The following is a 14,376-nucleotide window of genomic DNA, read 5'->3' on the forward strand; positions in this document are numbered from 1 at the left end:
TGAGAACAGCAACTTCCATCATCAACAGCTTGCCTGATGGAATCATAAGTACAAGACACGAGTGGCTGTAGTGCTGAGGTTTAACTTCCAGGTTGTCCAAAGTCCCATTTCTCAAATCACAATTCTCAAATGTTAAATCAAATCCACAGGCAGGTATTACTTACTCGCTTTTCCACTAGCCTCAGCAGCAGTCGAAATCTCTCATCATCCTTCACCCACTGCGGTAACTCTTTCTCACCCTGACTTTGAGCTTGTTCTAACTGCTCCTTCAGTTCTCTCAGCACAGAGATCTCCTGAACTAGCCGATCGTGCCAGGTTTTTGAAGCCTGCAGGTCCAGCTCCAGATCTAGTGAAGTGCGAATTAGGCGCTCTGTACCAACAGACTTAATGGAAGGCTGAAAAAGAAATAACGGACAATAGCGAGAACGGCCCACACCACTCCCCTCATGAAAGGCCCAATAATTTTATGTGACTTCTTCTTGTTCATCCAACACTTCTTTGTGCAAAAAAAAAAAAATTCTGTCCTGAGCATCTGAAGCTGCATTCTTTTCACCTTCTTCCCCAACTCGTTACAGCATAAGCACTAAAGACTCTTCCAACAATAAACACAGCAGGAACATTTTTGCTACTTCTACTCTAATATGATGGAAGACAACAGGAACAGTCTTTCTAAAATGATTTCTCTAAGCAAGCTTTAAAGTTAAACATCCCTGTCATATTCTGGCATTTCAAGGAAAGTAGCCTTAAGAGAAGTATCTCACGTGCAAAGAAAAGTTTCTGAATGAAAGAACGTGACAACTGGTTTGTGTTTACAAAAAATTCTTCCTTTTAAACAGTTTTCACTTCTATTTTGCAAACATCTATACTAGACAAAAAGCAAGCAGTGACGTTTTTACCCGTTTCACTCTGACGCTCCGTCTCTCCATTGCATTTCGAACAAAGGGGGTTTTTTTGGATAGCGTTGAACTGTCACTATCGCTGCGATTCAGCTGAAAATCGAAGTGAAAAAACATTTTCCATCAAACATACAAGAACATACTTACATAAGCAGCAACATCATAGGGTTGCGTAAGCAGTGATGTAAGCAGAACTTTCAAGTTTTGTAAAGGCTGCAGTAGACACCGCCCCCCCCAAAGATTGAAACTTCTGAAGTCAAAGGAGGAGTCAAAGAAAAGAAGTCAATTGAAGGCTTCTGAAGTCAAAGAAAGCAGTGTCAGGACTCAGTAAAAAATTGAGACGAACTGAACACTGATATCATACATTCATTAATGTAAAGCACTATTTTATAGATCCAGGATTGCATTTTCCTTACCCGACACACATACTGACTTTGTGGTCCTGGTGAAAATGTTTTGGAGCGGATGATAGTGCTACCTCTGACAAACTGAGTTTGCGGTGGATTTGCTGCTCTTTTGTCTTTTGGACGAACTACAGCAGAAGATTGTGCAAGGCTCTCTGTGTTTGTCTCTTTATCCACCTGAAAGACAGATACCACAGTGTAAAATGCCAGCTTGCCAGCTTACCAATGACATATTCAGGGCTGTCTGGCAGCCACCTGTGATGGATCTCTGCTTTCAGCCCAGAGGCATCACATTTAAAACCAGATACTCTTTAGCCCTTTTCATATAGGGTGTTCTGACACTTCACTCTGAACTCAGCAGCTGCTACATTAACTGCATTGCTCCCTAAGGGCCCCGTGTCCATTGATTGCTGTGCAACACAATTGAGTCCAGTGAGCTTTGCCTGCTGGATCCAGTACATCAGTGTGAACTAGCCATTTAACATACAGAAAAAGAGGTATGATTTTTGAAGACCGCTCCCTTACCTTTTGTGCATATACAGCAAATATAGATATAAATAGCTGTACGTACATGCACAGAGAGCAGATCTAGAGCACATTAATTATGCTTGTGAGAATGCAGCAACGCTCAGAATTATACAAGGTCAAAGCCACAGCCACATTTTAATGAAAACAGTTTTCATGAGTAACAAAAGAAGGCGTGAAAATGCTTATTAAACATGGGAAAAAGTAGTCATGTAGTTATTCAATATTTCAGGTAGGTAAACATTTAAAAATCAATTATGAGCTTTCAAGAAACTGCTGCAGCTTGGCTCAGCTCAACGGCAAGCCAATCAACTAAGCAGCAGCAATTTCTCCCTTTAAACTGAAACCTTAAATAAAACAATAGCTCCCTTAGCAGGAGATGAAATGAAAGGAGAAAAATGTTGACATCAGGCAATAGAAGATATTCTAATAAAAACAAAACTGACTTTCTGAAAGTCAGAAAATCTTTTGTTAGAAGGAAGAAAAAAGTACAGCCAACAAAACACACAGCCTGATGTACGGTATCACAGGACTAGACAGTATTGGTTCAGCATAAAGGACGTGGAGGTAGCATTGCACTTTGCTCTTCAAAGGAAGCGCCTGGTGCAGACACAGACCAATCACGCTAGCAATGCCTTGTGGTTGCATAAGCAAATCAGGTCACTGCCCAGAGAAATAGGAAAATAATTATTTTTAATACCAATCCGTGAGAGCTTTTGGCAAGAGAAAGTCTGCACAGTCAAGCTGTAGCCACATGAACTCATACCTGCTGTAAGAGTCAGTTTCCCAATATCAATTGAGATTTGGCCATAAACAGAGTAAAAATCAAGTAGGTACAGGTACTTCGTTACGGCAGCGGTCTGCGTCTTCAGAGCTCAGAATCAGTTCTCAGTCATTGCCTCACCAAGGCTTTTTTTCCCCAAGGGTTTATTCCATTGGACATTTTAAAACTAGGGTGAAGTGTGAACACTGCACTTGTAAGCACTTAAGAGAAAGGCAAAGGAAGATTTCGTCCTCAGATTTTTGGATGGTGCAATTAAACAGAGGCTGCTTGGAGTACTGCAGCAAACAACAGGAAGTTTAACTAAAGCCTTACCTTTACCACTGTTTCCACATGAGGATGGGAATCCAGACTTTCTTCTGTTTCCCACAGCAATTTTCCAGCACAGAATTCTTCCTCCTCTTCTGCTTCATTTTCACTGATCTCATCCAGTTCTTCCTGCTCAGCAGCCTCTTCATCTTGCCTGTAAAGAACAGCTTCTGCTACTGAACTGGCCTGTTTTGTACAATATTCAAGTGTTCCAGAAGGGGGTTACTTCCTGTAAGCTGCTGATCAGAAACTCATCCCTAAGGCAGTCAGTTGCACTTGTAGCCACTGAGATAACACACATGGAGTTTTATATATAAGGGAATAAGGAAAACTACAGTGAAGCTGCACTAGAAGACGACCACTGCAGCCAGAACCTTCCCTTCACACTGATCTTGCTTCAAATGGAGAAAGTTCAGGGTTCAGACACGTGGTCTGAGCTTAAGATGAGTACATTTCTCAGGATGCAACTAATCACAAGAAGTGATACTGGAGAAAATGGAAATGCTGTTTTTAAACATCCTTTTCAGCTCCCTGGAACTCTCTGCTAACTTCTCAATCAAGTCCATTGGCCTGGCTTATATTTTTATTTCAAATGTAAGGCTCCATTAATAGAACTTGAACTGAACAATGTAAACAACAACCAAAACTAATACTGAAGCAAAACCATCCACCATGCAGTGGAGCTTTCAGAGGTTCACAGAGCATTCTACCAGAGAATGAGCATAGTGTTACTGTATCTATTTTTAAGCTTTATAAGCTTTGTTCTCATTTCCCAAGCACAATCTCCAGAACAGAAGGAATAAAAATGTTATTGAAACCAAGATGGAAGCAGCTTCCTACAGCTTGCTATCAGCTACTTTTTTCTCTGCACATCAATTTTCAGTCTTGAATCCCCAGATGCTCTCATAATCCCGTGATATTGAGACAGTGGAATGCTGCTACCTACCAGCTCTCTCCACTAGTTAAAGTGGTTCTGCTTTCCTCCAATTTCTTCTCCACAGCTTCCAGTTCAACAGCTGTCTGCTCTAAGAGCGCTGATACAGAGTCCTGAGGAGAGCAAGAGGCTTCTTTTAAAGGTACTACTCAGACTGCAACATGCCCAACATTCTGGTCAGAACAGCCCCAGCAGCTTTCTTCAGGTAGCAGGAGAAGGTTGTAATCTCTATATCCACGTTGCTCAAGCAGCTCATTACACATACAGTGCACAGTCAAGACCATGTGAGTATACCTGGACCAGCTTTCCAGCACGTGTGCTACTACCAGGCTAAACATATTACATTCATATTGCATACCATGCACACAGAAAGGTTAAATGTGTATTTTTACTTGTTCAGCAGGTTTATTGCAGAAAGGTAACCTGTCTAGTGAGAAGAAATGCAAAAGCTGACACATTGCTTACACCAGACCACGTACCATTGTCCTCATGCTTACAAGGCACAGATTTCAGTAAGCAGCTAGCTTGGGACAAGGGCATATCTATAATCGCTCTACTATTTTGCTACACTTAGTAACATTCTCTGTTCTAAACATAAACATGCCAGACTTCTTATCTATTGTAGAAGTCCTTCAGCCACCTCAACAGTACTAATGAGAGGGTTTGAAAGAGATTTATTTGATTTAAGGAGTTCTTACTGTTTTATCAGCGCAGGGTATTTCAGAATGAACGTTTCCTTGTTTACTTTTCCTGTCTTGCTTCTGCAGATACTTAGAACTAAGGAGGTTATACCAACGGGTTGATTTCTCTCCAGATCTACATATTTCAGCAAGGCTAATTTGTGCTCCACCCTATTGGGAGGGAAAAATAATTTTAGTACAACACTGATATGAACTAGTACTATACCAGTAAGAAGAGAGCAAAAAGCCAGGACTACCTGAGTTTGGTAAATTCATCAGAAAGAAGACTTGCCCTGCTTATCCCCATTTCAACAGCATGTGAGAAATAGCACTAGCAATGCTTTATGCTTAACTATATTAACATTGTTTAAGACTCCCAATCCAAATATCCAGTGCCTTACTACAGGTCCTGTGCACAAGTACCGAGAAGTAGGAACAGTTCTGCTGCAGCTAAGTTACAGCCACAGCTTCAAAATAAAGAGGAACAGGAGAAGACCTCCTTTCAAGAAACCTGCAAGTCTGACAAAAAAATTATATCACTCTTTCAGACTGTCATGTTTTAGTTCTGTGTATTCCCTTCTTCTTCATCTGCCTTCCCTTTTCCCCACCTCATATTTAATACATATATTCACAACCAAACTAAGGCTGTTCTGCAGTTTGTTTAATCATTGCTGTCTGAGTGGACTCCATTTCACTAGCACAGTTCAACAGACTGCATACTGAGCGCACGTCATGCGAGTTAACGTGGTCCCATCAGGAGCTCAGGTACAGTAGGACATTACATGCTGCCAGACAGGAAACCTCCATTTGGAAAACAGATCTTTTCTTGAACCCAGATGTGCTTTGCAAAGCAGGTGTAGGAAGAAATGCAGAAACACCATAAAACATGTACCTCCTCCAGCCGAAGGAGATGCTACAAAACACTTGCAGGAGAAAATAAAAGCTTCTCTGTAGCTTCACTGTTGCTTATATCCCACCCAGTTCAAGACACTCTACTCGTGTTCTAGAGTACATTACTCCAGAAACAGCAGCATTTAAATCAAGTTATCCAGTCAGTACTGAACAAAGGGCTTGCCTAACAAGAAGGGGCTAAATGTCTACGGAAATACCACCACTCAAAACAATAGTTATGTGATTTTTAATAGAGAAGCTTAAGAGCAGCTTTTTAAAAAAAATATTATTTTTCAGTATTCTACAGTGGCTTCAAAAATCCTGTAAGAAGTCAATTCCCGATTACATCACAACAAAAGTTTCCAAAAAGGAGGAAAAATAGGCAAGGGTTTCACCTTAAGGGAAATCCAGCAGTCTGTGGCAAAGTTACCTGTAGTTCTGTAACAAAACATTTACGTAACAAATGTTCCTTGCAATAACAATTTCAGGAGAAAAAGCCTTGTCTGGAAGGAATCATACAGCTGAAGATTATCAAGAACAAGATTCTGAGAAATTGCCACAACTCAAAGTTGAAAATTTTGTTCAATTCAAAAGCGAAAACAAACACAGAAAATGTATCGAAATAGAGATGAATACTAACCAAACATTCTTCAAGGCGAGATTTATCTACAGTGCAAACATCAACTCTTAAAGTCTTCTGGCGTAAAGCTGGGTAAGAGATAGAAACCCAAAATACTTCATTGTACATGAGATTGTCTGAAACTTCCACCGGCCTTGTGCGAAACAAGCAGCTTGTGCTTTCCAAACAGGGCAGGACTGCCACGCGAATGTTCCTATTGCAAAAAACACGCTGCAGTCAGCAATACCGTACAAGTTTGCAGCCACCTCTATTGCAAGAGCTCCATAGATCTGTAAGCGAAATTCATCCTAAGCACAGTGAACACGACTGTCCTTATCCTGCTCTTTGGAATGTTAGTCAACTGAGGAGAAAGGAACATCTCATCACAAAGTTGGAGACGAGGTGCTGTGAGTTGCTGTAGGTTTCATCTCTCTGAATCTTGTGATGGAAGATCACGGGATTGTTTCACATAGCGGTTTACATCAGCAGTTTGCCACTAAACAGAACCTTGTATGCTAACACTACCCTTCTGTAGAAGCACCAATGCAAAAATCAGTCAAGCTTGTGTCAGTTTACTCATTATACAGCTGAATTTAGAAGTTATGCCTCGAATGAATCTAGTAGAAACCGTGCATTTCCCTATGCATGGATGCATCTGTGCACATGTCCAAGATGAATTCTGCAGTAGAATGAGAGCCCTCTCTCCACTTGATACAGTTCCTCTGGGTGCTGCTGGAGTTCAGAAGCTTGCTGGCTGGTGTTAATTCCAGCACAGTTTGCCCTAGTTAATACAGACTTTTAAGGAAAAAGTTGCATCTTATTCCAGGTTGAGTACAGGCCTCATGTATGATGTGACATTATGAAATTTAGAAGCATTTCAGAAGGGGTACATTTTTAAAAATTATATATATATATTTAAGAGCATGAACAACAAATCAACACCTGTTTAGCTCCTACTGGAATCTAATACAAATACTCAAGTGCGTTTATTTCACCCACTTACACTTTTTGGTCCTGTTGTAACAGCAGTGCTTGAACATTACTCAGCTGGATGACCAGTATTGCAAATTGCTTATTTTTTTCATCGTATCTGAATTGAAAAGACACAAAAAACCCATTAGAGAGAAGTCTGCCACAGACGTCATGAATGAGTATTCCACTTGTTTCAATAGTCCAGGCAGTCAGCATTACGCACTTACAAACAAGACAAAACTATAAAGGGAGCATGGCTTGCTTACAGTTTATAACAAAATGAGTTTCATATTACATGAAATTTTGCTACCAGAACATGCGGAATGACTTTAGAATTCACAGATACAATGGACTACAGATCTGTTGTTTGTACACTGATTTTGGGGGGATCTAGTTAATTGCTGTATTGAACTAAAACCTTTCAAAGGGCCTTATATAATCAATCTAATACAAAAAAGCTGCACGTAGAAATACTTGATGCAAATATAGCAAAGACTTTAAGGGTAACCATTGTTTCCCCGTTGATGGCCATGAGAAGATAGTTTTGCACTACCTATTTTTCTCTATGAATTCGTCATCTTCTAGTGAATAATTTAAGGACAACACCTCTGTGCCTACCCTCCTATGCCTTACCTGCCTCTTGTGGGATTCAGGTGTAGCCAATGATTACCACTTACCCTCACCAGCCTTTCCCTCCACAAACCGCACACTGAAGGAGACAGAGGGAACACAACGCTTCCTCCAGCCCAGCAATGTCAGTACTCCAATTGCTGCTTTGTACTGTTATACCACTATCACCAATTGATTTCTATTGATATGAATGAAGATACCTGGGCCAATGATCTCTCAGAGATGAGTGTAATTGTCAATTACAGTACAAGGAGGGTGTCTGTTAACACCAATAGGATAGGGTAAATACTGTAAGTAAACAGAACAAAGCACAAACTTGAATATTCTTCCTATAGGAAGGAAAATCCAATAAAAATACGTAGTGCTTACCTCATTGCAATTTGCACTTTAGCTGTCCCAACTGCTTCTGTATCATCACCGTCAAACACCATCACTTCTGACGCACATGGTCTGAGAGAAATCAAAGACAACGAAGGACTTGATTTCCCTCTTATTGAAGGTGCTACCGTGTAAGCAATAGAAAATCTTTTCCCTTCCATTCAAGAGTTGAGCATATAGATTTTGTAAAATTAGCAGCTAGAAGAAAGCCCAATTAAAGAAGTTCAGTCACCCTTAGAGGTATGTATTATGTATTACAGTCCTTATCTCAGCAGAAAGTCATATGCCTTCCCCTTTCACTGCCAAGAAAGCCACATGACAAGCTGTGCAAAGAGAAGGCAGAGAGGGCTATTAAAGGGTTCCCTTGACAGGATTTTATTAAAGACAGCTGACTGCCCAACAACAGAAATAAGACTTAACAGTTAAAATCCTGTCCTGCACCATGACAGCAAAAATTCTCAAGTTTGATTAGATTTAAGTCATTCCTTTGTTTCTTTAACAAATCAAACTTCCCTAAGAACATTAAAAGTAACAGAGTACATTGATTAGTTTTCTTTAAAGTAGCCACCTGCATAGTTTTTCCTCCCAGTTCCTCCTCCAAACTTTTAGGTGCTTTAAGTCCCAACAACTACATTCAGCACCTAACTGGCTCAGAGGCTACACTGTAGCATGTTAGAACAGGATTAGCATGGATGTGTCTCCCATATTACCTGGCAATCTTCTGCATTCCATCTAGAGAGGACAAGTGATTGCTCATCCCACCCTCGCTATTTCTTATAGGCATCCAAACAATACTGCAGCCATTACGAAGGCTGCCAAGTCAAGAACCCAAACATTAAGTGACATAAGACGTAAATAGGCATGGGATGCATTCGCTGCTTCCCCCACATTATCTCCTCTCCCTTCCTCCCCCCTGCCACAGAGCTCCCTTCCCCATCGAGGGGACACAAGGGCCCTAAGATACCTCACTGTGTGATTGCTTGACTTGAAAATACAAGGTCTAATTTACAAAGCATTCCACAAGGGAATAGTCCTGTAAACACAGATTACTCATCTCTCTGGAGAATTCATTAATAAAACGGATGGGAGTAGAGATCAGCTATTTTTCACCTCTACAGTCATGTACAGCAAAAAAAAAAACAAAACAACCACAATATATACCTCTACCAATAAATACAGGAAGGGAAACCTACTGTAGATAGAATCAGAACAGGTATAAATAAGAACATCACCTTTCAGTGTACTTTTTGTCAAACCCCTCCAGACAGCTTTAGCAAGCACTAAGTCTGGAACCCCAGGAGGAGCAATAATGCAAATATCATTCTTAAGCTAGGTACTAAGAGGTAGAAATCTGCACAAGTCACGTACTGAATCCAAACACCCAGAAACTGCATCACAGTGCAGATAGCTGTAAGGTGTTTCACAGTGCTTCTGTGTTCTTCCTTAGCATCACACAGGCCTTTCAGGCCGAGGGCTGTCAATGCCACCAGTAGGGCTGGATGGATGGAAAGAGGAGAGCATTACACCTGCCAGATGGCTCTCTGCTAACAGCTTACCAGTGCCTTCAGAAACAGATGAGCTGTTCAAGCAGTTCTCCACAAAGAGAGAAGTGACAACCTTGTTTCCAGCTACTTTTACAATAGGATACATAGGTCCTGTTTATAATCCAATTCATGCTGCTTACAGTTTTTTTTTTTTTCAGAAATATTAAAGAGTCTGAGGTTGAGAATCTTAGTCACCTAATCACAAACAAACCATCCAAGCAGCATTATCCCAGCTGACTCCTGCGTGTAATGCTGAATTGTTAGCCTCTTCCTAGAGAAAGATCTGACGTCTACCTTTGCACAGATGCTTCGTATACCCCGCTGTCTCCAGCAACAGATTCATCAGACACTGCAGCTGACACACATGCCACCTTCAGTGCCGTCCCTCCAGCTGTATTTACACCTAACAGAAAAACACAGAGGAAAACCAATAACAGGTGTTAATGAAAATGAACCGTCTGGATCAGAAGCAGCTTTTTCCTCATTCTCCCCTTGAATCACATTTTTTTCTCCACCCCTCTTCTGGTAAACAACAGCACATTTCTGAACACAGACAGCACAAAAGCAGGGTGACCTGTGCTCATTGGCCAGAGCTGAGTTAGTGCTTCAGCAGAGTGCCAGACTGACCTGGAGAGCACACAGCTTTGAGACAACCAGAGGAACAGCATGTGGCAGCAAGGAGAGCAGGACTTGCACAGCCGATGCCCATTTAATACCTGGGTCCTGCAGCAGAGTACTCACAGATGGAAGCTACGCTGTGCTGGCTGCAGTACCATGGCTGCCCCACGTACCTCTGGGGATATGGGTCCTCACATGAGGGGCTTCAAAGCATTGAAGGGCAAGGACGTATGCAGGACAAGGATGTATGCAGGACAAGATGACAACGTGTAGAAGATACAGAGCTTCTAAACTTCAAAAAGGTTATACATAAATAACCAATAAAAGAGCTTCCCCTGCAAGTGAGCCTTGAGCAGGTACTAGCCCTTCTGTCCCAGTATCACGGACAAAAGCAATGAAGGCAAATACGGGGAATTGAGCTCCGGCCAGGAAGGGATTACTTGGGGGTTGTATCCCACCTAGAGAGCTTACATCATGTTTAACTTCAAGGAGAGAAGAAAAACAAGAAAATAAACTCCCAGAGCCCTAGATCAAATAGGTTAGCATACAAAGGACAGAATATAACTTTGGAAAGATCAGATTAACTAGACAAACATAGGGAGAAAGGTTATAGGATTCGAGGCAGCAGCCACACACGGAAACACGGAGAAGACTGAAGAGAAATGGAGAGAGGTAAAGCAAGAAGTTTTGCACAGGGATGTTAAGGAGCTGCTGGTCTCTGCTGTATGGGAACCAAAGTCAGGATGCACAGAAATGGCACCGAGCTGTGCGAGGGGAGGGTCAGACTGCAGACACGAGGAAAAATTTCTATACATCAAGGGTGGTCAAGCACTAGAACAGGCTTCCTGGAGTAGTGGCTGATGTCCCACAATATCAGCATTCTAGAGGCGTTTGGACAATGTCCTCATTAATAACCTTTAACATTTGGTTAGCTCTCAAGAAGTCAGGCAGTTGGACTCAATGATCTTTGGTACACCCCTTCTAACAGCTATTCTATTCCATCTCCTGCGCTACAAAACAGGGAAAGATGCGCACTCCTAATTTGGGCGAATTTTGCAGACAGATGCTTCAGCCGTAGGTCTGAGAATTGGGTGTGCCAGAGCAGCTAATGAGCACATCCAGCTCATCCCCCTCCAGCACTGGCAGGGCCCTGGGACATCTGCTCTGCGGGTGAGGACACACTCCTCCCATGGGATTTTTGTCTTTCCAAAGAGATCCCTTTTTCCTGTAGCCTTAGGAACGTATGAGAACCCTGAATCAATCTACTGTTTCCACCCCATGTTTTATTACCAAGCAAATTTTTTTTTTTTTTTTTTTGCACACAGTTACACAAAGCCTCATTATTAAAAACAGATTTGAAAAGCACTGGTGCAAGAAGTGTGCAAGCTCCACACAGGATTGTAGAATGATAAAAAGACTTGTTCCACAGTTATCAGCAGAGGGTGCCACAGGTAACACCAATACGTTGCTCACGTGTCTGAGTAATTTGGGCCAACTCATCCATTTCTGTTGACAGTACCACCGAAGAATGTTTTTTTTCTCAGAATGGCCAAGGAACTGCTGGACAGAAATAAATATCCAGACCTTTTGCCCAGAGGTCAAGCCACGTGAATAAACTTTGGCATCCATAACGTAACAGATCAATCATTAACTGAAAGTAGTGGAGATGTTTCATACTGGCACTCAATTCAATCCCTTCCCTCTCACACCGTGTGGGAGGGCCCGGCCCCTTGCGCTCCCCACACCCTGGCCTCAGGTATGTGAGCAGGCCAGGAATATTTCCTCTTCCTTCAGCATGCTCTGTGCCCTTTCTTCCCTGGTTTCTCCCCTGCTTTCTAATTGTTGGAGGCTTATGCACTGCTCCCTGAAATGTCAGTCCAGGAATCTTTTCATATTAAGCTTCTTTATTAAGAAATACGCTGCAAATCAGTCTCCACATGCTTAAATTCTTTTTCTCCTTCGATTAATCACTTCAACCCAGAAAGCCTTTGCTTTTGATAACTCCACCTGAGTATCTTGTGGTCAAGGGGAGTGAATGAATCTTCTCAGTTCTCCAATGCACAGTACTGATCCTTGGACACGTTTCACATCTGTAACAGTTTTCAGTCACTTGTTTACCAGCCCCCTTTTTGCTTGCTAGCTTTGCAAGTAAGGAAGCTCAAGCCTGCCGCTATTGGAGGCCTCTGTTTTGTTTTTCCTGTTTTCTGGTCATTTTTTGGGACACCTTCACCCATGGCAGGAGCTTCTGGCACAGGCTAAAGTGGAGAAAGCTGACAGGTACCGAGATGTCAGCTGGGGCATCTCAGAAGCAGAGAGCTTCACTGCGCGATGCTTCAGCTCCAGCCCTCAGCTCCAAGATACACGAAATCCCATAGGAAAAGGCCTCAGAAGAAACAGGAACTTGTGACAACTGGAAGCTGCTGCTTGTAGTTTGGTGAAGCACATTTAAAATGAAAGCAGCTGGCAGAATTTTGACTCATCTTTACCCCAGTAAAAACTGGGAATAGAGAGGATGCACAAACACCAAAAATACGGGAGGGTATATAGACATCAGAATGTTTAAGTGTAAACCTGAATAAAGATTAAGGGGTTTCCTGAAAATAAAATGCTTCCATCCTTTCTCCCCCTCACATTTCCTGTAAGCCACCTGGACGCTCAGCACTTTAAGTCCTACACATGCACACTAGACCTGGAACTTTGTCACGTAGCTAATTAATGCAAAGTTTGAGTTTCCTATTTTAAGCCATATGTCTCTGAAGAGGTATTACTTGGAAAAGCAAATTTATGCAAGAGTTTACAGCTGATTCTACTCTCTTCTGTATTCCCAAGGTGGCTGGTAACATTTGCTATGTTGTTTCCTAGCTTTTTTTAAAAAATTTCATTCACACAAATAATTGTAAGTATTCATTTCCTGCCATTTCCTCTTTCATGGGCTCTCACTGACACTATAACAAGGACTTGAAAAAACATGCTGTGCGCTGTCCTCACATTCATGCCATTTCCTCACAGAATGACAGATACCACCAAATTCCAAGTTTTGCTATTAGTTTCACCTAAATCACTCAGATATCACTCAGGTAATAGAGGAAAACCTTACTTAAGCCTCAAAAGTGGCAGGGATTTTTTTTTCCCCCCCTTTTTAAGAGGAAAGAAAAGCAAATCTTTTAGATCTATACCGTTCAGCTCTACTTAAGAACATGTGAGCATACTTTTGCCATGAGGCCAAGGACTAACCACTCCAGCCGCAGCCACCTCATTTCGGGTGTTACACGGAACAGCGCACAAAATGCCTGAGGAGTAAAATCTCGTCTCATTATTGCCCTGAAATAAACTACTTATGGTGATTATTTTGTCTGCTGACTGGGTAACAGTAATAATCGCTTAATCTGCTTAACACCTTAGCTTTCACTTTAACAGCCTTGACAAATCTTGAAGAGCTAAAAAGGCTAGAACTAATCAGCGTCCTGTTCTAATAGGAATAATTACTGTTTCCTATTCAAACCCATAGTATCTCTTGCTTGTAGGAAAACAGTAACTTAAAGGGGAAACTCTGCACTCATGCCTTTTACTGTATTTTAAATAGCACCAGCTTTTCTGATGGCAACCATGACAGGAGGAAGTGATAACATGGTGCTAGTTCCCTTTATTTGTGTAGGCTTTTCTATAATTCTATGCAAAATTGAAAAAAACTGAACTGCCTTTCATAGGTCTATAGCCAAGGAGTTCATCCTGCCTTAAAGCTGCTCTTTGCTACAGTTACAACTCAAGCTCTTGGAGTTGTTGCCATTGGGTTTAACCTAACTGCCAAGACACCAGCTTCAGACAGGCCCTGGCTTATGGCTTTCACTGCCACTTCTGCTTCCCCTCCACCGCAGCGGGGCCACCGCTCTAAAAAGGGATGAATATTTCCCACCCACATATGAGCCATATGTATGCATCAGAACATTCACACTCTTTAAACGTCTTATTTTATCACGCTTACAACCTAAACACGTTGTTGTTGCTAAGAGACCACCCCCTCAAAACAGCAGAAACTTGAACACAGCCTTGACATGTCTGCTCAGCTAACATTAATGAATTTGCTGCCACTGATTTACTGGGAACCAGAGCAAGCTGCCGTGTATGCTGAAGTGGCAGGGAAGGATTTTGATTATCATTTGTCTACTGTTAAGCTGAACGGCCTTCCGAGTCATCC

General features: G+C 41.9%; 1 protein-coding gene across 2 annotated transcripts in view; it reads right to left on the minus strand.

Moving 5' to 3' along the window:
• Positions 1-14,376, minus strand: part of WWC1 (WW and C2 domain containing 1) — a 65,634-nt gene that overhangs the window by 2,130 nt on the left and 49,128 nt on the right. For both annotated transcript variants that reach the window (XM_021410601.1, XM_021410602.1), the window contains exons 12-21: positions 9,858-9,966; positions 8,011-8,091; positions 7,043-7,129; positions 6,061-6,253; positions 4,548-4,700; positions 3,862-3,962; positions 2,922-3,069; positions 1,313-1,477; positions 897-989; positions 165-395 (exon numbers count right to left, since the gene is read on the minus strand). In XM_021410601.1, coding sequence (XP_021266276.1) covers positions 165-395; positions 897-989; positions 1,313-1,477; positions 2,922-3,069; positions 3,862-3,962; positions 4,548-4,700; positions 6,061-6,253; positions 7,043-7,129; positions 8,011-8,091; positions 9,858-9,966 — 1,361 coding nt within the window. The remainder of the gene's footprint in view (positions 1-164; positions 396-896; positions 990-1,312; positions 1,478-2,921; positions 3,070-3,861; positions 3,963-4,547; positions 4,701-6,060; positions 6,254-7,042; positions 7,130-8,010; positions 8,092-9,857; positions 9,967-14,376) is intronic.

The sequence above is a fragment of the Numida meleagris genome, chromosome 12 (genome assembly GCF_002078875.1).
Source record: "Numida meleagris isolate 19003 breed g44 Domestic line chromosome 12, NumMel1.0, whole genome shotgun sequence".
In the NCBI taxonomy this organism is placed as follows: Eukaryota; Metazoa; Chordata; class Aves; order Galliformes; family Numididae; genus Numida; species Numida meleagris.